The 26,373-nt window shown below is 37.5% G+C and overlaps 2 protein-coding genes across 6 annotated transcripts in view; one reads left to right on the top strand and one right to left on the bottom strand.

Moving 5' to 3' along the window:
* Positions 1 to 26,373, top strand: part of FBXL13 (F-box and leucine rich repeat protein 13) — a 329,012-nt gene that overhangs the window by 185,875 nt on the left and 116,764 nt on the right. For 2 of the 4 annotated variants that reach the window (XM_060196358.1, XM_060196357.1), the window contains exons 10-11: positions 5,026 to 5,078; positions 17,551 to 17,651. In XM_060196358.1, coding sequence (XP_060052341.1) covers positions 5,026 to 5,078; positions 17,551 to 17,651 — 154 coding nt within the window. The remainder of the gene's footprint in view (positions 1 to 5,025; positions 5,079 to 17,550; positions 17,652 to 26,373) is intronic. The other 2 variants (XM_060196360.1, XM_060196359.1) reach the window with 1 other exon arrangement.
* Positions 1 to 26,373, bottom strand: part of LRRC17 (leucine rich repeat containing 17) — a 45,888-nt gene that overhangs the window by 16,595 nt on the left and 2,920 nt on the right. For both annotated transcript variants that reach the window (XM_007530806.2, XM_060196363.1), the window contains exon 2: positions 693 to 1,601. In XM_007530806.2, coding sequence (XP_007530868.1) covers positions 693 to 1,464 — 772 coding nt within the window. In that variant the 5' untranslated portion in view covers positions 1,465 to 1,601. The remainder of the gene's footprint in view (positions 1 to 692; positions 1,602 to 26,373) is intronic.

The following is a 26,373-nucleotide window of genomic DNA, read 5'->3' as shown; positions in this document are numbered from 1 at the left end:
TAGTATACGTGGGCATATGAGAGCACCAGGGAAACTTGTGCCTTGGTGTCTGTCCCTTTCTCTAGCTGAAAAAGTTGTCTTGGAGGCTCAGCAACATCACCACCATCAATCACAGCAAAATAGGATTAAAGGAATTCCTCTCCTTACATGCAAAGCTTTTGATGAGAAAACAAATACCTAAATGGTGGGTGAGGATATAGCATAATGATTATGCAAAGGGACTCTCATGCCTGAGGCTCCAAAGCCCCAGTTTTTATCCCCTTGCACCACCATAAACCAGAGCTGATCAGTGCTCTGGTAAAAAAAAAAAAAAAGGTGGTGCAGTGATAAAGTATTGGACTCTCAAGCATAAGGTCCCAAGTTCAATTCCCGGCAGCACATGTGCCAGAGTGATATCTGGTTCTTTCTTCCTCCTCCTATCTTTCTCATAAATAAAATAAAAAAATGTCTAAATGGTTGCCCCCTCCTAAGGCTACCTCCTACCCTCTTCTATTGTACTCTAGATTATCGATCACCTTGAGACTAAACGCCAAAAAAGCTAAGAATAAATTCTGTTGTCACTGAGGAAAGATTTCTGGAGGAAGTGACCCAAGAAATAAATGGTAAAGCCTAGTGGGGTGCAGGGAGGGTTATATAATTCAAAGAGTCTATGTAATCACCCATGAGAAACAGAAAGCAAGAAAATTCCAAACCTTTTCTTTTGCAGTCCAGCATTTCTGTGGGAAACACAGAATGGTTGCAAAGAGTATAGTTCACTTCAGGCTGGGTGACTGTAAGGTTCCCTGTTAATTGGAGTTTGGGATCCAGCTGTCCCTTTACTTTTTCTCTGCACAGCTCTTCAGGTTTTATCTGCCGCAGTCTTTGATTTTTTAGTTTCTGTGGGCTTTCACACTTGGCATAGTTCCCCATATTGTTGTTCCTCGGAATTTGTAGCATGGAAATAAATGTCTTCATCTTACAAGTACAGTCCCAGGGATTGTCATAGAGACGCAGGCTGACCAGGGTAGGGGTATAAGCGAACACACCCTCCTTCAAAGTCTTGATCTGGTTGTGTTGCAGTAGTAGTGTGGTAAGGTCATTTAGGCCAAAGAAAGCCCCGTTCTCAATTTTGGAAATCTCATTACGTTGCAGATCCAGGATTTTCAGCCTCTGATATGCCAAGAACGTGTTGTTCTTCAAGACACGAATCTTGTTTTTTGCTAATAGCATTTGCTGCAAATCCTGAGGCCAGCCAGGCAGCACATTAACTAGATTTTTTTCTTGACAGTCTAAATACTTCTCATGAAGATATGTGTGCACTTTACAGGGTAGGACTGATGTGTTCCTTTTGAGTAGACTGGAGCCTCTTTGACTCCTACCTGCCCTGCCATGATTTGTTCGACTACCTGATCCCTCAGGACTGGCTTTGTGGAGCTCAGCTGCATTACAAAAGAAGAGCAGGGTTATGACGGTAGACACGTGCATTCTGACATCCAGCTGGCCCCAATTACTTGGTGTGACAGATGGGAATAGTGAAAAGTATTTCTTTGAAAACCAAGTTTGAGTAATTTTAACTAATGCAGCGCAGCAACAGTAAGACTCAGCTGAGGTATGTGTAGTCCCTAGGTTGAAAGAAAGAAAAAAAATCCAGGTTATTTCCAATTGACTGTGAGTACTGCATTGTTGATAATAACATCTTTTAAAGTATATAATATTAATTTTTAGTTATTTATTCGATAGAGATGAAGAGAAATTGAGAGGGAAGGAGGAGGGAGAGAAGTTTTGTGAAGCTTGAGGGCTTGAACCTGGATCTTTGTGCATTGTGGCATAAGCACTGAATTGGGTGTCTTGCAATAAATATATATATAGATGTATATATGTAATTTTGTTTAAAGCAAAGGTATTACAGTTATAAGGGCATGCACAGAGCAATGTAGAAGATCCCACACCTTCTTACTTGATTGAATTAATGGCGAAATATATGCTAGCTCTGAACCAAGGATCTCTTACTTGCTTCACTGTGTGACCTCAGGCTGCCTATCTAATTTCATCTGCGTCATCTAAAATGGGGTTGAAAGCACCATGTAATATTATTGGGAGGCAAATAAGAGTCGGGCCCCCACGGCTGCCTTTCTGAGCTTACATATTAAATCTCCATTACCATGTCACAATGTTGAATGTGGGCTCCAGAAACAGGCTAACATGTCATATCCTGAAATTCCTGGGCTCAGATGTCACCTTCTCAGTGAAACCTTCTTTGACTACTCTGTTTAAAAACAAAGTGCACTGATCCTGCGGATGCTAAATCTTCTGCCTTTTAACATTTTATCTCCTTTCTTGTTTTATTTTTCATTGCATTTACCATCATCTGTGAGACTGTACCTTTTAACTTTTTTTTTTTGCTTAATCTCCCACAATGAGAACATAAACTCCATAAATGCAGAAAAAATTATTTATTTCAGGCTGAGGTGATAGCATAATGATTTTGTAAACAGACTCTCATCCCTGAGGCTCCTAGATCTCAGGTTCAATCCCTCATACCATCATAAGACAGAACTGAGCAGTGCTTTGGTCTTTCTGTTTTTGTTTGTTTATTAGTTTATTTATTTATTTATTTTTGCCTCCAGTGTTACAGATTCTGTGCTGGCACCACCAATCCACTGCTCCTATAGGACACTTTTTCCCATTTATTGGATAAGGCAGAGAGAAATTGAGAGAGGTAGGAGGGAAAGAGAGGGAGAGAGAAAGACACCTGCAGACTTGCTTTGCCTCTTGTGAAGTGTCCCCCGCTGCAGCTGGAGAGCAGGGGCTCAAACCCGGATCCTTGTGCTTAGTACTATGAGCGCTTGAGTGGCTTCTCTACCACCCAACCTTCTCATCTTTCTCTCATTAAAATAAAATAAAATAAAATAAAATAAAATTCTGTTGTTGTTCTCTGCTGCATTTTCAGCACCTGACTATTTCTGGCCTATGTCAACTTCTTAACAAATATTTGTGGAATGCTTCAAGTACTCTTAAGTAACCATTTCATAAACTTAGTTATTATTTGGGTAATCTATTTTTTCCTTAGTAAGTACTACTGAACAACTTCAAAAATCTACACATTTTAGAGTTGTTTATATATTTTTAATTCTGAAAGGGGCTTTGATTTGCCTTTATTATTTCAGATCTAGTCCATTCTTGGCAGAATGCATTTATAATCAATAGCATTTCTGTTTTTATTAGTAAGGCTCTGCGTTCATGTGTGGCAGATGTGCTTTCTATCCACTGTAATAGTATCAGTATAAGGCTCACTCCTTGTCTAGAGCTGACCTGCGTGAGGGGGTCCCACTGACCGGAAATCCTTTCCTTTTTTGCCTTAAGCCTTCCTCTTATTCACTGGTCTGTATCCCTGGCTTGCTTTTTTTTTTTTCTGTCTCTAATCTGGAGTTTTATTCACTTATTTTCAGTTTCAGAGTCATGACTGTATAGCACTTTGTCCTTTATTTGGATACATGTCTCTTTAAAAATTTTTATTTATGATTGGATAGAGACAGAGAGAAATTGAGAGAGGAGGGGCGATAATGAGGGAGACAGCACCTGCAGCCCTGCTTCACCATTCGTGAAGATTTTTCCCTGCAGGAGGGGGCCAGGGGCTTGAACCTGGGTCCTTGTGCACTGCAGTGTGTAAACTTAACCAGGTGCACCACCACCTGGCCCCCTGTATACATGTCTCTTATTCTCTGTAAGATCATAAACTGCAGTTACCTATGGACTCAGAGCTAGTCAGGCAGTTGGTCAATCCGATGCATTGGATCGACCTTCTCGTGGTGCATCCCGTGAGTACCCATTCATTGGGGAAACTGACGATCCTTCCTAGCCGACTGAATCCACATGGATCCCAGTCACTTTCAAAGCCAGCAACAAGCAGCTCCTGACAGCTTTCAACCTGACGCTGTTGACTGGCTATGGAAGAAGGGCAAACGCTAGAAGAAGGCAGTTGGTCTTTTGACCTTTCACTTGCCAAAGTGCAATCCTTTGTAAACTGTATGTAGATCTAGCCTAGGAAATAAATACTTTATTAATTCATATGCATGTTGAATTATTATTAAATACATGCTGAAGTGTTGGGGTGGTGAAGTGTGCTAGTGCCTACAACTTATTTAAAAATAAGACGGTGGATAGAACAGTGGATTATTGAAAGTTATGTGAGAACTTGCCGATCATTATTAAATCACTAATAAAAAAAGAAAGATATGTGAGAAAGCAAATCTACTAAATATAAATACAATAGGATATTCTTTAATACAAAGTGTAGAATCTAGGTGATAAATGTATTAATTATATAATTAGTTGTGTAATTCTTTTAACTTTTTTTCTTGTTTGGATTTTTTAATTAAAGATGTTAAAAAGGAAGCAAAATAAATAAATAAGTACATAAATAGGGCTGGGAAATAGTTCACCTATTACAGTCATGACTTTTTGTGAAGCCCTAGATTCGAGCAGTGGCACCATATGAGAACACTATGACAGCACTAGGGGAACTCCAAGGATGGTGCTCCAGTGATGTAGTGTCTCTCCTCTCTGTCTTCATGTCTATATAAAGAATGAAAAAATGTCTAAGGGCTGCTCAGAAATGGTATAATACGTATCAGAGGCCCTGGGTTCATTCCCTGGTATTGCATTAAAAAAAAAAAAGAAGAAGTAAAAGAAGAACACAAAGTCATGCCACCGCAACAAACAAACAAAAAACAAACACCCTGGTTGATCTTCTTCAAGTGCTTCCAAGCTAATGGCTTTAAGTATATACTATTTTAACTTAGAGTAGTATTTTTCTTTTTTCCCTTACTTTTCGTAGTCCTCAAAAAATAATAAACATGTGCATATGTTTTAATGCTAAAGCCAAAAGAAATCCTTTTTTCTGGGAAAAGAGACTGTATACTTAGAATGAATTACTTGCCAAGGGTTTTGTTTGTTTTCTAATGAATACATTGATTGAATGTAGGATGGAAAAACTTTAAACATTTGTAATATGTTGTTTAGTGATATGTAACTTGTTTGATTTAGGCCTGTGTAAAAATTTGCAAGAGCTGAATGTTTCTGACTGCCCAACACTCACAGTGAGTATAAGAAGCTTATTTTACTGTTGTTTATATAGATCCAAACTAGCTACACTGGAGTGCTAATGCATATAGACTTTGCCAAAATACATGCCCGTGTGTTCATTTAATATTAAATGTGGAAAAAAGCAAACTATATTAAACATTGGCAAGAAGTTTTATTCCATTTGTATAATGCTAGTGTTAGTCTTGTAGATACACATCCAAGGTTGAAATCTCTGGGAAGTGGAAACTATTTAATAATTACACAAAAATAACTATATTTATATATAAGACTATATATATGAGATGGAAAATATTGGACCCCAGTAAAAAAAATAGAGTCATTATAGTGACTTTTGTCATCTACAGTTCCAGAGAAGTTGGATATCAATCAGCATGTTAACCTAGCCAATAGCTTCCAAGTCTCTGGTCTCTAGGCCTGCTTCTACTTTGTATTACACCCTGTGAGCACACAATACCCTTTCTAAACGCTCTCTTACTCTCACCCTTACTTCCCATCATCCATGTAGGCACTCAATATAGAGTATTGGATTAAGTCAAAGTTCTTTCATATTTACTTACCTTTTATTCATTTATATATTTTTGAATGGAGATAGAGAAAAATTGAGAGGGAAGGGGGAGATAGAGACAGAGAGAGACAGAGAGAGAAAGAGAAATATCGTCAATACTTTTTCATCACTCATGAAGCTCAACCCAGGTCCTTTCACACTGTAGTGTGTGTATTCAACCAAGTCTAGGGTGAAGTCCACTCAAGCATAGGTGAAGCCTCATAGTTTTTTTTTTCTTCCAAATGCCTACTCTATTTTTTTAAGTACCTCTGTGTTAATATACATAAATACACAAAATATATTTAAATACATACATACAGTGTTAAAGATACATAAGTGCATAAAGATAAATGGGATTTATATTTTATAAAATATAAAGGCTATAGGGAATTTATGATGAATTAAGTACCACTTCCTTCCCTAGAGGAGTTTCAGTTCTGTTTTTCTGTATAAGATCATATTCTTTAAACTTGACTTTTCTAATAGAAGAGTCAAAACAATGTCATCTGCATTGAATTTGTGAGCATCAAAGTCTTTCTTAGTTGCAGAATCTAAGAATATTTAGGGCTGATAACTTTATTCAGCTAGATATTCATGTTGTATTCTCCTTTGAGATATAGACTGGCAGACAAGTTTTATATTAAGGGATTGAATAACCTTTACAAAAAATATGAAGTCTGCTGTGTGAATATATATTGATACTATATTCAGAAATCAGCTACTTCTGGAAGCGGGGTTATGGAGCAGCAGCAGCTGTGTTTCTCTCCTTTCCTGGGTCAACTAGGAATACCAAAGGAGACCACCTGGGACCACAACAAGACAAGACTAGAACAACTTCAGGAACCCACCAAATCACCAGTGAGTGCAAACATGTGTGGCTTGTGGACAGAGAGGAACCAAGGGAGAGATTAAGTGGCTGGTAACAGTCTGGCAGTTTACCAGTTGAGACACCACCTCCAGTCTGTTTCACCAACAAAAAGACGGCTGAAGGGAGGAGAGGACTCTCCTAAGACTCATAAAATAGAAATGTGAGTCTCTATTGATACTGCCCTCAGAATCTGGAGCAGCAGCGGGGAGGCCCTGTGCTGACACCAGGGAACAAAGAACTAACCAGGAAACTCAGGAGAAGATCTACACCTCGATGTCCTAGCTGTGGGGCTATCAGAGTCTCGTTGCATAACCACTGGATTATCTCTGACCCACCCTCTTTTATCTCTCAGTCAAGAGTCAGTGATTAAGCTAAGAAGCCTACTTATAGTTTAAAAACCCTCAGGAACCCATGTCCTACAAGGAAGAAAAAGTACAAAAGAGGCTTTTAAGCCACTGTGCTCCAACTCAGAGATTAAATACTATTGAAACAACTGTCAATTTCCACAACTGTGAATCCTTTAATTACCTTACATAGACACAAGTCAACCCAGTCAAGAGTGATGAGTAATTTGGAAAGGATTGAGAGAGGGACCTCATAACATACTATATAAAATGGTTAAACCAACAAGAAGAAATATTGGAGAAATGAACCAGGACAAGAGTCCAGCTAAAAGCCCCCCAAAGGGTGAAGCACAAAATAATGAGGTCAACATCCAAACACTAGCTAAGAAAATAATCACAGGAGTGAGTAAGGAGTTTGAAAGAATTGTCATCAGAAATGCAGAAAAAACAAATGAGACTCTGGAAGAAAACACTAATTATCTCAAGGTTATTAGAGAGATGAAAGTTGAAATAGCTGAGCTAAGAACACAACTAACTGAAAAAGCTAAAACAGTATCAGAGCAGGGTCACAAAATAGATGAACTACAGAAAATAGTATAGGGGAGAGAGACTAGAATCAGTGAGGCTAAAGACAGAATTAGCAAGACCGAGGACAAATCAGAGACAATCAAAAAAGAAGTAAGATAGCTTTGTGATAAGCAAAGATCCTAACAAAGTTTAACATTTTACTTAAAATTGTTTAAGTGACTAAAAAAAAAAAGGCTTCCAACACAGTTCTTATGTGTTAACATAAAGGTAAAAATTCATTTGCTAAGACAGCTAAAGATTTAAAATAAAAGTCTTAAGCATTTAACGTAAAAATTCTTCTTCTCCAAATTGATATGCAAATTATCTATGTATTTAACTGAAAAAGTTCCAACACATTCTGGAGGGCCCCCCAAATGTCCTGTGACCTGTTTTGTAGATATTGGTCCACAGCAAATTTGGCATTTGTCTGACACTAGAGATCTTTTGAGAAACATTGCCACTAATATGTGTTAACTCTCTAAGTAATTAGAGTTTGTTAAAGTTTAAAAAAAAATGTAATTAAGCTAAATTGGGTTTAGAGATCCTGGTTATAAGAATTGCTACAAGAGGTTAAAAAGATTACTTTTAAATTTATGTTCTTTAAAATTCAAACAATGCCTCTTAAAATTAAGTATCACACACTGAAGATGTGTCTAGATTTTGACTGTGATAGGTAAAAAAAAAAAGTTTTAAAATACTTCTCAACTAAACAGGCAAAACTGGCTTGGGTTAGTAAAAGATAACACAATGGTTATGTTAATTATTTACATGCCAGAGGCTTTTGCTCTGATAAGTGAGGTTTAATTTAAATAAGATATGTAAATTTTTTTTTTCCAAATAAAACTTATCATATAAATATGGGGCGGCCTAATGTAGAGCTGTATAGATGTTTTAGCTAACCTTTTTACATTTTATTCAAGAAGTATGCCCCTGGTTTCCCTGAAAAAAAAAAAACTCTAGATATTAAAACATAAGAGAGACTAGGTAAAACGTTAAGAGAGTTTTATGTCTGATATAGACAAAAATGCTCCAGTTAAAACTTTTATTTTGGGGGTCGGGTGGTGGCGCAGTGGGCTAAGCGCATGTGGGCTAAGCGCAGGGACCGGCGTAAGGATCCCGGTTTGAGCCCCCGGCTCCCCACCTGCAGGGGAGTCGCTTCACAGGCGGTGAAGCAGGTCTGCAGGTGTCTATCTTTCTCTCCCCTTCTCTGTCTTCCCCTCCTCTCTCCATTTCTCTCTGTCCTATCCAACAACTAATTGCGTCAACAAGGGCAATAATAATAGCCACAACGAAGCTACAACAAGGGCAACAAAAGGGGGGAAAAAGTGGCCTCCAGGAGCGGTGGATTCATGGTGCAGGCACCGAGCCCAGCAATAACCCTGGAGGAGGAAAAAAAAAAAACTTTTATTTTAAAACTTGTTAGGAGATTTTTTTTTATCTTCCTCATGAGTTAGTTACTTGTGCTTTTACAGTGACTTACTCCTTCTGATAAAGTTGTTACTGAGATAACTCCCCTATTTAGAAAGAAATCATTATCAAATAATTGGCTTTTGAGAGTACAGATTCTACATGTCAAACTTTAATCAGTTCTTTTAGAGAGTAAAAAATTATCTGGCTTGTTTTAAGACACTGTCAGAGGTTTATTCTTGATAAATTAAGGTCCTTCTGGTCTGACAGATTTGTTTTGGCAAATCCTGATTTAACAAAATTATTATTTTAAACATTTAAGCTTGAGGTTTTATTTTAGCCTTTTAAGTTGCTATATTAGAGTTCTAAAGAGCAAAATCTATTAAGAGTTTTATATCTACGCTTACTCATGATAGCTTTGTGATGAGTAAAGATCTTAGTAAACTAAGTTATAGTAGTGTGCTTAAACTGTCTAATCAGTTTAAAATAATGCTAAAAAATGGTAAACATTTTATCATGTCAACATATTATGTATTGACTTTCTATAACATATTGGTATATTTTAATAAAGAGCCTTCTAAAAATCATATGAAGAAACTCAAGTCAATTCTAATCATTAGATCATCAATTAACTTGGTACAAGTTTTCTTCCCAAGTAAATGAATATAGGTACATCTGCACATGAAAAACTGACTGCTCATATGGTAAGATTTAAAACTAAACATTTTTTATTTTTTATTTATGGGTGTGTGATGGCTCCTAAAGTCACTCATATCCTAAAATTTTTTCTCTCATTTTTTACAAGCCTCTTAAAATTTTAATGCTTGACCTGCCATAGTGAGGGCACTTTACTAGCTCCTGCATTGTTTAATTAAGATCCTGCTATTCAGACTTTTAAGATTAATCCCCATTGATAAAAGCCAATGCTCTCTGACAGATTGATGTAATTCACCTGCCCATGTTTAGTAAACAAAAATATTTTTTTTTCTCAATTGGTACTTTTTCTAAATTTATGTGGGCTACAGCTCAAACAAGAAAAAGCTCAAAAACCTTAAGAGTTATATGCTCTGTTTTGCTTCAATAGACATCCAATCCATGTATTTTTGTTTCCTTTAGAACATTAAAAGCTCAATAAATAAATAAAAAAGAAGGGGAATGCACCCCCCAGTATTCAGTTGGCTAAAGTGTCAATGAAGTAACTATACTAAGCCTTTTTAATATTTACAAAAATTCAAATTGTCCATTTATTGTATCTCATTGACAAAGCCACCCACTTTTCCAGCCATAGAGACATATTTCTTCTTTTTCTTTTTTCAACACTGGATGTCCATGTTTGTTTTCCTTTTATTATGGTGGATGACATTATTGCTCTTGCAAAATCCACAGTCCCTGTTGGCAAGTCCTTACCACAAAAGACACCATGGCAGTATATACTCCAGCTAACCTCACCAGCCTATCCAAGTCTTCTCTTTCTGCTGACCTATCACTGCTGACTTCATCCTTACATGTTTATTGACTGCTCACTTTTCTCCCAATATTCCTCATGTTCAAGGAACCTCACCTAATGTGTATGCACCTCCTCTGTGTTTTGGTACAACACCACCCTATATTTTCATGTCAATTCTTCTCTACCTGGTCCTTGCCTCCTAGTTTTGCTTGTTCCACAACTGACCCTCTATGAAGAAGAAAAATTTCATCAGTTGGTGCTGACGACCACCAGAGGACCAGACGTGCTGTGTTTCTTCCCCTGGACATCACATCCACTGACTGCTTCCCTTAGACTTGCTGGTGGCGCGCTAGGACATTTTGATGCTCCGTATGGGACCCTTGATTAGTCTTTTGTTAATGATTACCTTGGGACCTTTTATTTTTAATAAGATTATTGGCTTTATAAAACAACAAATTGACTCGTTGGCATCGAAACCTTTACAAATATATTACCACAGACTTGATTTGGCTGACAGAGGCTTGGCTGAACCTGAGGGTGACAGACCTCTTTTAGGAGCTGCATAAAACTCAGATTTATGCACGCCAGCCTTGGCATGGTGTGGGCACCAGTAAGGGGTGCAGGGCTAAGCACTGCAGGGAGAGGACCCTATAGTCCGCCTCTGAGTCTCCCGTGAAGCAAACCTGATTTGCATGGAGGTTGGTGTCGGTCATCAGAGCTCTTTGCCATGAGTTTTCCTCACCTTAGAAATAGTGGCTCTCCCTCCCCTCCCCAAAAGACACCAAGAGCAGTATAATATGCGGGAAGATCAGTTCTATATTTACCCTGAGGGAGGAATCAGGTCAATACTTCTCCCCTCTGGTTAATGCCCGCTTATCTCTTGATAAGATTCCTAGCTTTTACCCTCATTTTCCTGCCTCACTTAAATTGTAAAAAGGGAGGCTATGCCAGGAGCCAAGGCCTTAGCTACGAGTCTCATATAGCCGGTGAGAGGACATTCTGATCATTGGAACTGAGATTACCATCTAGCTGTTTGGAAAGTTGCTCACCGACCTCCCTCCCCCACTACCTTAGCAGAACTTCCTCCTTGTTTATGCATAAATTGTGGCTGTAAAATAAAATTTTCAGAGTTTGATCAGACCTCCTGTCTTGCTCTCGTTCTTCGTGTCTCTTATCCCTTCCATTCTCTCGCCCCCTACCCTAGGTTTCTGTCAATAACCCCGCAGGCTGGGACAGAAAACAAAATGTTTTGAGAGTTCAATGAAAATGAAGACAGAAGCTACCAAAATATTTGGGACACAACTAAAGCAGTACTGAGAGGGAAGTTCATAACCATACAAGCACACATTAGGAAACAAGAAAAAGCACAAATAAACAGCCTGATTGCATATCTTAAAGACTGAGAAGAAGAAGAACAAGGACCCCTAAATCACTAGAAGGACAAAAATCACTAAAGTTAGGGAAGAAATCAATTAACATTGAAAATAAGAAAACCATACAAAATATCAACGATTTCGTAAATCTTGGTTCTTCAAAAGAGTGAACAAACTCGACAAACCGTTAGCCAGACTCACAAAACAAAAAAAGGGAGAAGACCCAAATAAGTCAGATCATAAATGAAAGAGGAGATATCACAACAGACACTGCAGAAATTCAGCATAACATGTGAGACTTCTATGAAAAACCATATGCCACAAAGCTAGAAATGGATGATTTCCTAGATACCTACCAACTTCCAAAATTAAGTAAAGAGGATCTAGATAACATGAATAGGCCCATCACAGCTAGTGAAACCGAAACAGTTATCAAAACCTTCCTAAGAATAAAAGTCCTGGACCAGATGGTTTTACAAATGAATTTTACAAAACCTTCAAAGAAGACCTAATACCTCTATTTTAAAAGTCTTCCAGAAGATTGAAGACACTGGAATACTCCCTGCCAGCTTCTATGAAGCCAACATCACTCTGAGACCAAAAGCAGACAGGGACACAACCAAAAAAGAGGACTACAGACCAATATCTCTGATGAACATAGATGTAAAAATATTGAACAAAATTCTAGCCAACCACATACAGCAGTCTATTAAAAATATTGTTCATCATGACCAAGTAGGGTTTATCCCAGGCATGCAAGCTTGGTTTAATATACGTAAATCAATCAACGTAATCTACCACATCAATAAAAGCAAGACCAAAAACCGCATGGTCATATCAATAGATGCAGGGAAAGCCTTTGACAAAATACAACATCTCTGTATGATCAAAACACTACAAAAAATGGGAATAGATAGAAAATTCCTGAAGATAGTGGAGTCTATATATAGCAAACCTACAGCCAACATCAAACTTAATGGTGAAACACTGGCAGCATTTCTCCTCAGACAGGGCTGCCCACTATCACCACTACTATTCAACATAGTGTTAGAAGTTCTTGCCATAACAATTAGGCAGGAGCAAGGAATTAAAGGATATAGGTAGGAAGAGAAGAAGTCAAACTCTCCCTATTTGCAGATGACATGATAGGTTACATAGAAAAACCTAAGAAATCCAGCAAGAAGCTTTTGGAAATCATCAAGGCAATACAGTAAGGTGTCAGGCTACAACATTAACATTCAAAAGTCAGCGGCATTCCTCTATGCAAACACTAAGGTAGAAAAAGTTGAAATCCAGAAATCAACTCCTTTTATTATAGCAACAAAAACAATAAAATATCTAGGAGTAAATCTAACCAAAGAAGTGAAAAACTTGTATACTGAAAATTATGAGTCACTACTCAAGGAAATTCAAAAAGATACAAAGAAGTGGAAAGATATTCCATATTCATAGGTTGTAAGACTTAACATCATCAAAATGAATATACTACCCAGAGCCATCTACAAATTTAATGCTATCCCCATCAAGATTCTAACCACATTTTTAGGAGAATAGAACAAATGCTACAAATGTTTATCTGGAACCATAAAAGACCTAGAATTGCCAAAACAATCTTGAGAAGAAAGAACAGAACTGGAGGCATCACACTCCCAGATCTCAAATTGTATTATAGGGCCATTGTCATCAAAACTGCTTGGTACTGGAGAATGAATAGACATACTGACCAGTGGAATAGAATTGAGAGCCCAGAAGTAAGCCCCACACCTATGGATATATAATCTTTGACAAAGGTTCTCAGACTATTAAATGGGGAAAGCAGAGTCTCTTCAACAAATGGTGTTGGAAACAATGGGTTGAAACATGCAGAAGAATGAAACTGAACCGCTATATTGCACCAAATACAAAGGTGCATTCCAAGTGGATCAAGGAGTTAGATGTTACACCAGAAACTATCAGATACTTAGAGGAAAATATTGGCAAAACTCTTTTCTGCATCAATCTTAAAGACATCTTCAATGAAACAAATCCAATTACAAAGAAGACTATGGCAAGCATAAACCTGTGGGACATCAAGTTAAAAATCTTCTGCCCAGCAAAAGAAACCACTACCCAAACCAAGAGACCCCTCACAGAATGGGAGATCTTTACATGCCATACATCAGACAAGAGGCTAATAACCAACATATATAAAGAGTTTGCCAAACTCAACCACAAGAAAACAAATAACACCATCTAAAAATGGGGAGAGGTCATGGACAGAATATTCACCACAGAAGAGATACAAAAGGCCAAGAAACACATGAAGAAATGCTCCAAGTCTCTGATTGTCAGAGAAATGCAAATAAAGACAACAATGAGATACCACTTCACTCCTGTAAGAATGTCATACATCAGAAAAGGTAACAGCAGCAAATGCTGGAGAGGGTGTGGGGTCAAAGAACCCTTCTACACTGCTGGTGGGAATGTCAATTGGTCCAACCTCTGTGGAGAACAGTCTGGAGGACTCTCAGAAGGCTAGAAATGGACCTACCCTATGACCCTGCAATTCCTCTCCTGGGGATATATCCTAAGGAACCCAACACACCCATTCAAAAAGATCTGTGTACACATATGTTCTTAGCAGCACAATTTGTAATAGCCAAAACCTGATGCAACCCAGGTGTCCAACAACAGATGAGTGGCTGAGCAAGTTGTTGTATATATACACAATGTAATACTACTCAGCTATAAAAAATGGTGACTTCACTGTTTTCAGCTGATCTTGGATGGAGCTTGAAAAAAATCATGTTAAGGGAAGTTGTGCTGTACAGCAGCGAGTTATGCCCATGTGGTGCAAAGCACAATGACCGGCATAGGTATCCCCATTAGAGCCCCAGGCTCCCCAGCTGCAGGGGAGTCGCTTCAAAAGCTGTGAAGCAGGTCTATACGTGTCTGTCTTTCTCTCTCCCTCTCTGTCTTCCCCTCCTTTCTCGATTTCTTTCTGTCCTATTCAACAATAGTAACTATAACAATAAAACAACAAGGGCAACTAAAGGGAATAAATAAATATAAAAAATTTTTAAAAAAGAAAAAATCATGTTAAGAGAAATAAGTCAGAAACAGTAGGATGAATATGGGATAATCTCACCCTCATGCAGAAGTTGAAAAACAGGATCAGAAGAGAAAACACAAGTAGAACCTGAACTGGAATTGGCGTGTTGCACCAAAGTAAAATACTCTGAAGTGGATGCGGCGGGAGAATACAGGTCCAAAAAGGATGACAGAGGACCTAGTGGGGGTTATATTTTTATATGGAAAACTCGGAAATGTTATGCATTACAAACTATTGTACTTACTGTTGAATGTAAAACATTAATTCCCCAGTAAATAATTAAAAAAAATAATAATAATAAAGAGTTAAGATAGAAAAAAAAGAAATCAGCTATTATGTGGTCAATTTCCTAAATCATTCTGCAATGTAGACACTTGTTTTCTGCATTTGTGTTCAAGTTTTTGGGAATTGAACTTTGGATTTCTTTAATGACTGAGAATAAGAATTGTCTGAATTTGGTTGTATGTCTAAGCTCCTCCAGCGAGGAAAATTTCAGAGAACACTTCATCTTTCCATCTCAAAGGAAAAGTCAGTTTTCTCTATGACACATAAATCATACTTCATCTTGCTTTTCCCATATTCTCACATTTTCATTTTCTCTGTGGCTACTTCTCTAAGGATATGTAAACCAACTTTTTAGCCTCTCTCTTTTTACAAATTTATTTATTTTAAAAAGGAGACATTAACAAAACCATAGGATAGGAGGGGTTCAACTCCACACAGTTCCCACCACCAGATCTCTATATCCCATCCCCTCCCCTGATAGCTTTCCTATTCTTTTATTATTATTATTTAAGAAAGGAGACATTAACAAAACCATAGAATAAGAGGGGTACAATTCCGCACAATTCCCATAACCCGATCTCCATATCCCACCCCCTCCCCTGATAGCCTTCCCATTCTCTATCTCACTGGGAGTATGGATCCAGGGTCGTTGTGGGTTGCAGAAGGTGGAAGGTCTGGCTTCTGTAATTGCTTCCCCGCTAAACATGGGCGTTGACTGGTCGATCCATACTCCCAGTCTGCCTCTTTCTTTCCTTAGTAGGGTGAGTCTCTGGGGAAGCGGAGCTTAGCCTGTCTTTTCACATCTCATTTGCATTTTTAATGGAATATTACAATAGGAGTGCAATTACACTGAAATTTGATTAGTATGAACATTTTTAAATATAGGTTTGTTTGTGTTAAAAGACAGGGCCACATATTGTGGTTGTTCTTTCTATTTCTGAGAAATTTTTACTGTTCACATATATATCAAAATGCTACATTTTGGTGGTGAATAGAAAATATGCTGGTAGCTTGAATGCAAAAGTTCAGTGTTTTTTGAAAACTCTGAACCTGTACTCAAGTTGCACTGGCATAACAGAAACTGCCCTGTAGCATAATTATGGAGTTTTATAACTTAAAATATAAATTTGTGTTCCTTTCAGGTGTGATGTGCTTTCCTTATAAAAGAAGTAATTTCTATTCCATGCTATAATGACTCTGACCTACAGTATTTAGTTATTTGTTATCCATGATTCCATGAAATAGCAAGGGACAGAATATTAAACATTAATGATCCTGTTGAAAATGACCTTCTTCCATAGCTAGTGGTGTTGGAGTTGGCCACATTACCCTTGCAGGATTCTTCCCCAAGCACATCTCCAAGTCAGGTGATCATGAATACATTCCTACCATGTCTTGCTCCTTATAAACTTCACATACTACAAAAATAAAAACTAATATATTCTTTTTGTTCTTGGAGAGACATCATCATCATCTAAATAAAAACCTGCCACTATTCTTTCAGGGCACTTTAAATGTAGTGGTCCATGTGAGATAGCAGCTCTCTTGTGATCAAAACTCACAGTTCATCTGGTGATGTATATGTCAGTCAAAATCACTGGTTTTCTGTCTCTCTCATATCACAAGTAACCATTTTTCTTCTACCTCAGTTCTAGCTCTCTAGGGGAAGTTGCTTGAATATTTGAGTTTCCATCCTACCCTACCCAAATGTTGAATTTCATGTTCAATATTTATGTAATGTCTATTTTACTTGAGGCCTTTTCAAATTTACCACACATTTGGTGAATATCTGTTTAGTTATACTTAACTGTGATTATTTTATGATGGGACCTCAAATTTGTAAGCCTACCAGTCTTGGTGGACATTTTTTTCCTTTAAATACAAGAAAGAAGTGTGAGGGGGTACCTTTTCACTATTCATGAAACTCTCCTGGTGCTTCCATGTGGTGCTGGGAACTCAAATCTGGGTCCTCAAGCACAGCAAAGTGTGTGCTGTTCTGGGTAAGCTATCTCTTGGCTTCTGTATAACTATCTTAATATATTTAGTAACAACCATAGAAACTTAATTTCATAACATTTTTATCTACCTTTGTAGATATGAATTCTCTCTTAATGAAGAAGAATTCTTTTTCCTATCTTTCAGAATAATTTTATGAAGTTTAAAAATGGGCAGACTTTTAGTCACTTTCCTACATGTCACATATCAGTAGAATTTGACCGTTCAGCTCAGATTTCTTGTCACACAATTACATCTGCAAGGGTTTTGATTTTAATACAATGTTATTATGATGAAGTGGATCTTTATTTCCAAAGAAAAGGAATGGGTTAGAATAATGGAGCTTTAAGCAAAACCACTACTTTGTATTTCATTTATACCAAAATCAAGGAATATGAAGAAACCGTGTCTTGCATATATTTTTTTTTTTGGTGGCAGAGAGATAGATAATGCACAATTGCATACTACTAGAATAGAGAGATAATAAAAAAGTTGCAAATCCTGTTAAGAGTTAATAAGATTATTTCCTATCTTTTTTATTCAGGATGAATCAATGAAATACATCTCTGAGAGCTGTCCTGGAGTCCTGTATCTCAATCTCTCTAACACATCTATCACCAACAGGACAATGAGACTCCTACCAAGGTAATGCTTGTGTTACTTGTATTTTATTGAAAATATCAGTCGTTACCCTCCTCCACACTAGGGCTGACTCCTGCATTCCCCAGAAGCAATGCTCCTTTTGCCCATATTATATTACTCTGGCACCATTATTCTGATAACAAGGCTGTTACTGCCATGTCTTCAAACTGCCTTTCCCCTTTGGGAGTGTCCAGGTTGATCTTCTACCTTAGAGCCAATGACACAGTAACATTTCTATGTCACACTGAGAGCAATGTAGACAGTATCCTCCGTTAGACTCTGCTTGTCTCCTGGTTCTTCTTCCTGGGTGTTGAAACCTAGTCTTTTAAAGTTCCTCTGGTGTTTGGGATTTCTTCATAACAGAACACATATGTCTTGTCTTCCTAGAGTTTGAATATCCCAGTCCTGAATTTCTTGATGCCACACTCCAGTAGTCTGTTGGGACCCCTCACTATCTTTAGGGATATTTAATTTTATTTATATTTTAGGGATATTTTATCTGTGGATTTTTGACAGTCTTGGACACAAATGTGTTTCTCCTTGGCCAGTAATTCTTTGAAGGAGAAGGAACAGAAGACTACAAGATATCACAAAAAGCATATAAAATTTACGATAAAGGGTATTATATATTTATCACTATGTTAAAGTGTGTGACACGCATGTTTTATATCTGTACATCTTTTATGTGGTGCCAGAGAATGAACCAAGGGTCTTGTGTATATTGAATGGATTCCCTGCACCAGTGTTTATTCTATATTTTTTGAGAGCAGAAGAGCAGATAGGGGAAAAGAGCGATACACAGAGAAGGGAAAATATAAAAAGCACCACACCACCATCCATGGAGTCTCCTTTGGTGCTGTGCATGGTGCTCCTATGTTGTAATGGGGATCAGTCCTAGGAACTCTCCCATGGTCAGACTTGTAGTGCAGTACACATACTTTCTGCCTTCTGCTATATGAACTGTATTACTTATTTAATTTTATTGAAAGTTATGTGCATTATCTGTTTTGTATTCTAAGTAGTATTTCCTTGTGTGTGTTTTAATAAGGCATTCCTTGGGCCTGGAAAGTAACAATGGTTATGCAAAAAGACTTTCACATCTCCAGGCTCCAGGTCTTAGCTCCCATCCCTGGCATCACCATAAACCATAATTGATCAGTGCAGTAGAGAAATTAAATAAATACAATATTATTATCAAAAGCATGATTAAACAATGCTTTTGTCTTCTGTATTGGACAAGAGATCTACTACATTTTAATTTCCCCTTGAACTTGATGGCACGCCTTTTATGCCCTTTTATGTACAGATGTGCTATGTGAGATTTTTGTTCATCACTTAATTTTTTAATATTAATTTTAATGTTTGTTCAGTGTTGTAATCAGATTTATAATGATTATGGAGTCCTAATTCTGATTTTTCCATTCAGTGATGGTTCATTTATTCTACAACTTTTTTATTCTTTAATTTTGATTTATCTTTTGGATCTAAAGAGTTGGCTTAGTGGGTTGAGTGCATGCCTTCCATGTGGGAGACTTTAGAGTTAACACTAGGCACCACATGTTGCACTATGAACAGACACAAGCAGAACTCCATGATGGTGAAGCAGTATTTTGGAATCTCTCCCTATTCTATGTCTCTGTCTCCAACACAATACACACACACACACACACACACACACACACACACACACACACACACACACACACACACACCATATACAGTGAAAAATGGGCTGGGCATATGGCTTGGCAGTGGAGTACCTCTGTGAGGCCCTGGGTTTGAGCCCAACATCACATTAAAAAACACCTTTCTCTGATTTTCAGCTATTGTTTTTTAGAAATGACTTTCTTTTTAAATTTTTTTTTATAAACACCATTCCCACCACCAAAAGACTGTGTCCCATCCCTTCCTCCTCTCCCCCACCCCCTGCCATGAAGCTGAACATTCACCCTCATCCTCCACCCAGGGATTTTTCTTTGGTGCCCTACTCCAAATTCAGTCAACTCCTGCTTTGAATTTCCCTTTCTGTTCTTTCTTTTTTAAAACTATTTTTATTTATCTACTTTGGCTAGATAAAGAATTTAAGAGAGAAGGAGGAAAGAGAGAGAAGAAGAAAGAGACACCTACAACATTTTGTCGTCACTCATGAATCTTCACCCCTGCAGGTGGACCTGGGGCTTGAACTCTGGTCTCTGCACACTATAATGTCTGGGCTCAACTAGGTGCTCCACTGCTTAGCCTCAGTAGAAATGACTTTCAATTGTCTTGGAGGATGAATAACTATTCCTCTTGGTGTTTAGTTCTTGAATTATGTCCTTTATTTTATCCTTACAAATGTTTCATAATCATTTCTATTTTAAGTTAAAGAGAAGTATAAAGCCAGTATGTTTTTGTTCCTTTGTTGGTAGCCAATATTTTTTCTGCTAATATGATAACAAAAAATGTTCTTTCCCCTGAGAAAACTTTTTTTTTTCAAGTGTAGTTGTGTCTTAAAAAATTTTTTTTTCTTAGAACATAGTAAACCTACAGATTAAAGTTTAGCTCTTTTCTCCAGCCCCCACTTGCAGGGGGGTTGCATCACAGGTGGTGAAGTAGGTCTGCATGTGTCTTTCTTTCCCCTCTCTGTCTTTCCCTCCTCTCTCCCCCTCTCCATTTCTCTCTGTCCTGTCCAACAACAAAAGAAGCAGCAACAATGGGGGAAAAAAAAAGTTCACCAGGAGCAGTGGATTCTTAATACAGGTATCAAGCCCCAGTGATAACCCTGGAGGCAAAAATAAAAAAATTAAAACATTTAAAAAAATAAATAAAGTTTAGCTTTTTTACATCTACACAATGGAATGTTATTCAGCAATGATGGACTGTGGTCTATCACAGCAGATCTGGGGATGCAGAAGGAAGTAGGCAGTGGGCTGCAGGGGGCATTTTGATTGGCCACCCAGTACTCTGTGGAGGAGGGGGAGGATGGTTTGCTGGAGGATAGGGTGTGCTGACACCTATCTTGAGGAGATGTGGAGCCGCCGTATGCCTGTGACAACAATACTATAAATCAACCTTTCTTCAATACAGTGGTTAAAAACATGAATACAGCTATACACGAAAATGACACTGTTAAATAATAAAAGAAGTCAACCAAAAAAAGCTAAGAAATAAACTAAAACAAAATAAAATAAAATTTAGGTCTTTTTTTTCAGCCATGGAAAGTGTTTTCCTTTTTAGTATTTCTATATTTAACATTCTTATGAATCACTTTTTATTTTCTCTAACAATTTTATTGGTGGCCTTCAATCTGTTATCGTCCCTATCACCATTTTTATCTTTGTGTATATTTCCTTAGCATACTTCTTTCTCATCATTAGTAATTCTCAAAGTGTGTCCTCAAGATAGCAATATTCTGATATATGTTTTAATAATTGGCTGGTCTAGAATGAGATGGGCATGCTTTGATTTGTAAATGAAGTCCATGGTGTACTTTTACCATGGTCAGTTTTAAATTTACATGCAAGAGAGCCCTGGTTCAGCCTCCAGTACCACCAGTAGCAAAAGCTGAAAGATATTTTGATAAAAGGAAAAAAGAATAAAAATATGAAAATGTAAAAAAAAAAAAGTCCTCATGTGGAAACCTGAATTTTTAAAGCAGATGATATGGAAGTAACATTTGTCACATTATAAGAATTTTAAACTTAAAAACTTTCTTTTTTTCCTTTCATGTATTTAGATACTTTCATTTTAGAACATTTAAAATAATGCTATATTTATGCCCAAACGTATTTGTATTTTAGTGGGCAGTAGTATCTAGAATGAGAATTTTTTGAACTTCAAGATCTTGTTATTGATAATTTGATAGGGTATGATAATGTTGATAATTTGATATGGAGAATAATTTTGAATGTATATGACTTGGCATTACTTTTTTGTCACATAAAAATCTAAACTGACTTTTCTACCTGTGATAAAAGTACATTTCATACTGATTCTCTGTTTTTTGTTCTGTTTCCCATTGTTCAAACATGCTGGAGAATGCAGATGCATTCTTTAAGCTATAAATAACCAGAGAAATGTTGTTTGTCACTGCTGTCATTCTCTCTTCATTGTTTTCAGTATTTCTTTCCAAGAAAAAGTCTATTAAAAAAAAGGCATTTGTTTGCCCTTCTTAGCAATACTGATGTGTCACATTTTTATATGATTTTTCCCCACATTTCTTTGGGTACTTATTTAATTCTCTAAAATTGAAAATGAGGGTTGCCTGCAGCTCATGCCCACTCCACAACATTTTACTTCTAATTATTTCCTCAATTAAACCTGCTCTATTTAAAAACTTGTTTCTTTTCTTCTAGTCCAACATGTTGGTGGCACTCACAGCATCCCCCTTGGCACTGTATTGCAATGATTCAATCTCTGATCTCTCCTTCCTTCAATCTGCTCTGCCTTAAGCCACAAGAGGGATCTCCGTAGATCAATAATTTGATTATATCTTTGACATATCTAAGGCCCAAGATCTATTATAGTTCCTTAACATTATTTGATCAGACCTATTTGCCCAGAGAAGCCTTTAGCTCTGGCTATCTAAATGTAACATGCTTCTCTTTTTCAATAATTTGAATGTCATTCTCTTCAGTGTGATCCATGATCCTTAGTACTCAACTCTCACCATTTTCTAAAAGCCCACTGTGATTTCTCCTTTCTTCAGATTCTAATAGTGACTTTCACTGACCAAGTCACCATCCACTAACCAATTACTATGTGAGAGGTATATTCTAGAAATACACTGATGTGTAAAGTTAGATAATCATTATATCTTAGTAAAGTCTTATATTTTTATAGTGGTTTGGTGTCTAGTTATTTTTCATATAGATGAATTAGGTCTTCAGCTGGCTTGGAAACTTCTTAGTAGTAAGAACTCTCATGTTATAAAGTCTGCTCATCAGTGTGGCAGATGGAATAAGCTAAGCAGATGCCCAACTGGACACCTTCAGATAGGTAGCCAAGCCACTCTATTTGTGTTTTCTGTAGGAACTGTATGTATTATGAGAAACTACTTCTGTGAACTAAAGAGTTCCAACACTCCACTGCAAAGAATCCACATGCAAATCCTGTCTTTTGTTTTTAATTGGGGGAGTTAGTGGTTCACAGTAAGTACAAGTTGTTGACACATGGGTAAAATTTCTCATCTTATCATGATAGGTGTCTGCAAAATACTCTCACTGCTATCCTAGATCCCCTTGTCTTGGTCATTTTTGGGAAAATTTCCCTTTAAGTGTGTGACTGTATCTTCCTCCCAGTAGTAACTGACTCAGGGATTTGAAGATCAAACTTCAATTGTTATGGAAGAAAGGAGAGGAATGATTTCTTTCTTTCTTTTTTAAATTTATTATATTTATTTACTGGATAGAGACAGCCAAAAATCAAGAGGGAAGGGGGTGACAGAGAGAGAAAGAGACAGACAGACACCTGCAACACTGCTTCACCACTCACAAAGCTTTCCCACTTGAGGTGGGGACCAGAGGCTCAAACCTGGATACTTGAACATTGTAACATGTGTGCTCAATCAGTTGTGCCACTACCGGACCCTAAATGACTTATTTTCTTCATTTCTTTATTTTTTTGTTTGTCACCAGGGCTTTTCTGCTCTGGAATGAATTTTTTGATTTATCTACATGTCAGCAACTGATTATTTTTCGCTAGAGAGAAGTAAAAAATATAGTACTGCAGATTCCTCCAAAGTGGTAAGGGTTATGTTCAGACCTGGATCCCATGCATGGCAAAGCAGGCACATTATCCAGGTGAACTACTTAGCTGCTCCAAGAATTGTGATTTCTTTAAGATAACAATAGTGGTAATGTAAGAGAAGTAAATAAATCACAGAATCCCTCCCTGTAAGAAATGCTTGGGAGTAGGGTTGGGGTAATACAAACAACTTTCATGCCTAAGGCTCCCAGGTTCATTTCCCAGCACCATCACAAGTCAGAGCTGGGCAGTGCTCTGGTAATAAATAAATAAAACAAGCTGGTGGGAGGTGGGGAGGAGTTGTGGTGCTCCTGGTAGGGCACACATATTATTGTGCATGAGGCCATGGGTTTAAGCACGTGGTTCCCACCTGCAGGAGGAAAACTTTATGGGTAACTTTATGGGTGGTGGAACAGTGCTGTAGGTGTTTCACTTCCTGTAAATTTCTCTCTGTTTCTATCATAAAAGAAAGAAAGATAGAGCGAAAGAAAGAAAGAAAGAAAGAGAGAGAGAAAGAAAGAAGAAAAAAAATAAAGGCCACTGGGGCTGATGAAGTCTTGTGCAAGTGCCAAGCCCCAGCAATAATCCTGGTGGTGAAAATGAAATGAAATAAAATGTAAAAGAAAAAAAGAAATGGATATTCATTAATTAATAAGGAAAAGGTAAACACATGCTGCAAACACTGCCTCAAAGTAAAATAGTAGAATTAGATCTACCCAAGTTATCCGTGGGTTGGGAAAATAATGAACTTTATTCATGTAAGAGACACATTTCTTGGCCACAATTCAGAATAAAAAGTAGCAGTATTGCGTGAAAGTTGCCAAGTGTTATTTCACTGTCAAAGGATACTTTTCCCATCCTAGCAGTTTTAAGCCTGCAGAATTATAAATCCCTAGGAGACCAATAGGGCCATGCAAAATCCCTGTTCTTTGCTTTAAGCTCAGTGGTTTTCATGAGGCTCTCCTTTGCATAGAACTATGTAGAGATTTTCAGTCTGGGAGTCATTAAGTTTAATGAGCAACCTCTTTTGCCAAACCCAAGGTTCTTAACCTGGGGTCATTATATTCCCCAAAGAGACTAGGCAAAAGTTCAGGGGTTAACAATTAATTTTGATGAGAGGAAAAAATATCTCCATTTTTTTTTCCTAAGCTCTAATTGAAATTTGGTTTAAAAGTCCTATTAGCAGTCCCTGGAACTCTTTCACCTATATCAATGACAAATCATTTATCACACATTTTTTTATTATAAGTCTTGCAAATATTGCGAAATATCACTGGTACTCACCACTACTTCAAAATCATGGTAGTTGTCAGACCTTTCACTAGATTTTATTATTTAATATTTTAATCTGTATTACTTATTATTAGGGAAATGCAAATCAAAATGACAACGAGCTATCATCTCACACCTGTGAGAATGACCTATCTATATATAAAAAAGACCAGACATCTCACTCATAGGCAGAAATTGAGGAATAAGAACAGAAAGGGGAAACACAAAGTTGAATTGGACTGGGCTTGGTGTATTGCACCAGAGTAAAGGACTCTGAGGGTCTGGGGGTTGGATTTCACATCCTGGTGCCTGATGGTAGAGGAGGACCTAGACTGGAGGAGAGAGTTTTGCAGAAAACTGAGAAATTGTGTACATGTACCAACAGCTGTATCTACTGTAAAACATTAATCTCACCACCACTACTCCTGCCCTGTCCCCCCAAAAAGACCAGAAATAACAAGTGCTGATGGCAGTTTGGAGAAAAAGAAGTACCTATACACTGTTGGTGGGGATATCAGTTGGTTTAGCCCCTGTGAAAACAGTACGGAGGTTACTCAAAAAATTAAAAATATGGAGTCGGGCAGTGGCACAGCGGATTAAGCGCAAGTGGTGTAAGGACCAGCATAAGGATTCCGGTTTGAACCCCCGGCTCCTCACCTGCAGGGGAGTCGCTTCACAAGTGGTGAAACAGGTCTGCAGGTGTCTATCTTTCTCTCCCCCCCTCTGTCTTCCATTCTCTCTCCATTTCTCTCTGTCCTATCCAACAACAACGACATCAATAACCACAACAATGTTAAACAACAAGGGCAGCAAAAGGAAAAAATAAATAATAAATTTAAAAACTTATAAATAAAACTGCCATATATGGATCTAGCAAACACACTCTTAGGTATCTATGGAAAAAGCAATACAAAATACAAAGTATTCATCTGGAAAGGCATATGCATATCAAGTTTATTTTAAAACTATTTATGATAGCCATATGTAAATAACCCACATGGCCGATGATAGATGATTGGATTAGGAAGTTGTAGTACACTGACACAATATACATATACTATTCATTTGTGAGATGATGAAATCTTGCCAGTTGCTACAATCTGGATGAGATTGAAGGGGGTTATGATAAGTGAAGTATCTCAGGAACAAAAAGACACATGTGTAATATAAAGAAGCAAAGAAAGAGAATGGATAAAGTCAAATGAAAACAACACCTTCGACTCTTGAGTACAGAACTGAAACCACCAGTAGGGGAGGGTAAGAGTTAAAGGAGGCCAGGAGGCTTTGATGGTGGCATTTTGGTACTTCAGTGGCGGGTGTGACATGGAGAGATGTCTTCACATCATGAAGAGATGTGAAAGTGCACCCCTAAAACATGTTATCCTGTAAGTTTATATTATCTTAGTTTTAAAAAATTATGTTGGCAAAAAGTCTATAGTTTCATACATATCTATGATACAAAAATGTATGAACTCCTAAGTCGATTCCTATTTTGATACTAGGTTTGAAAATATTTTTATTTATTCATTTTTTAGTGAGTCAGAGGTACAGAGAGAAAGATACAGAAAGACCAGAGCACTGTTCATCTCTGGCTTTTGGTGGTGTGAGAACTGAATCTGGAACCTTAGGCATGAAAGTCTTTGCATAAGTATTATGCTGTCTCCCCAGTTCACTTTGATACTTATTAGCTGGCTACATGGACTAAAAGACGTATGGGTTATATTTGAAT

This window comes from Erinaceus europaeus, chromosome 8, assembly GCF_950295315.1.
Source record: "Erinaceus europaeus chromosome 8, mEriEur2.1, whole genome shotgun sequence".
NCBI classification, from domain to species: Eukaryota; Metazoa; Chordata; class Mammalia; order Eulipotyphla; family Erinaceidae; genus Erinaceus; species Erinaceus europaeus.
The sequence above is the reverse complement of the archived record's forward strand: the minus strand, read 5'-3'. Positions and strand labels throughout refer to the sequence as shown.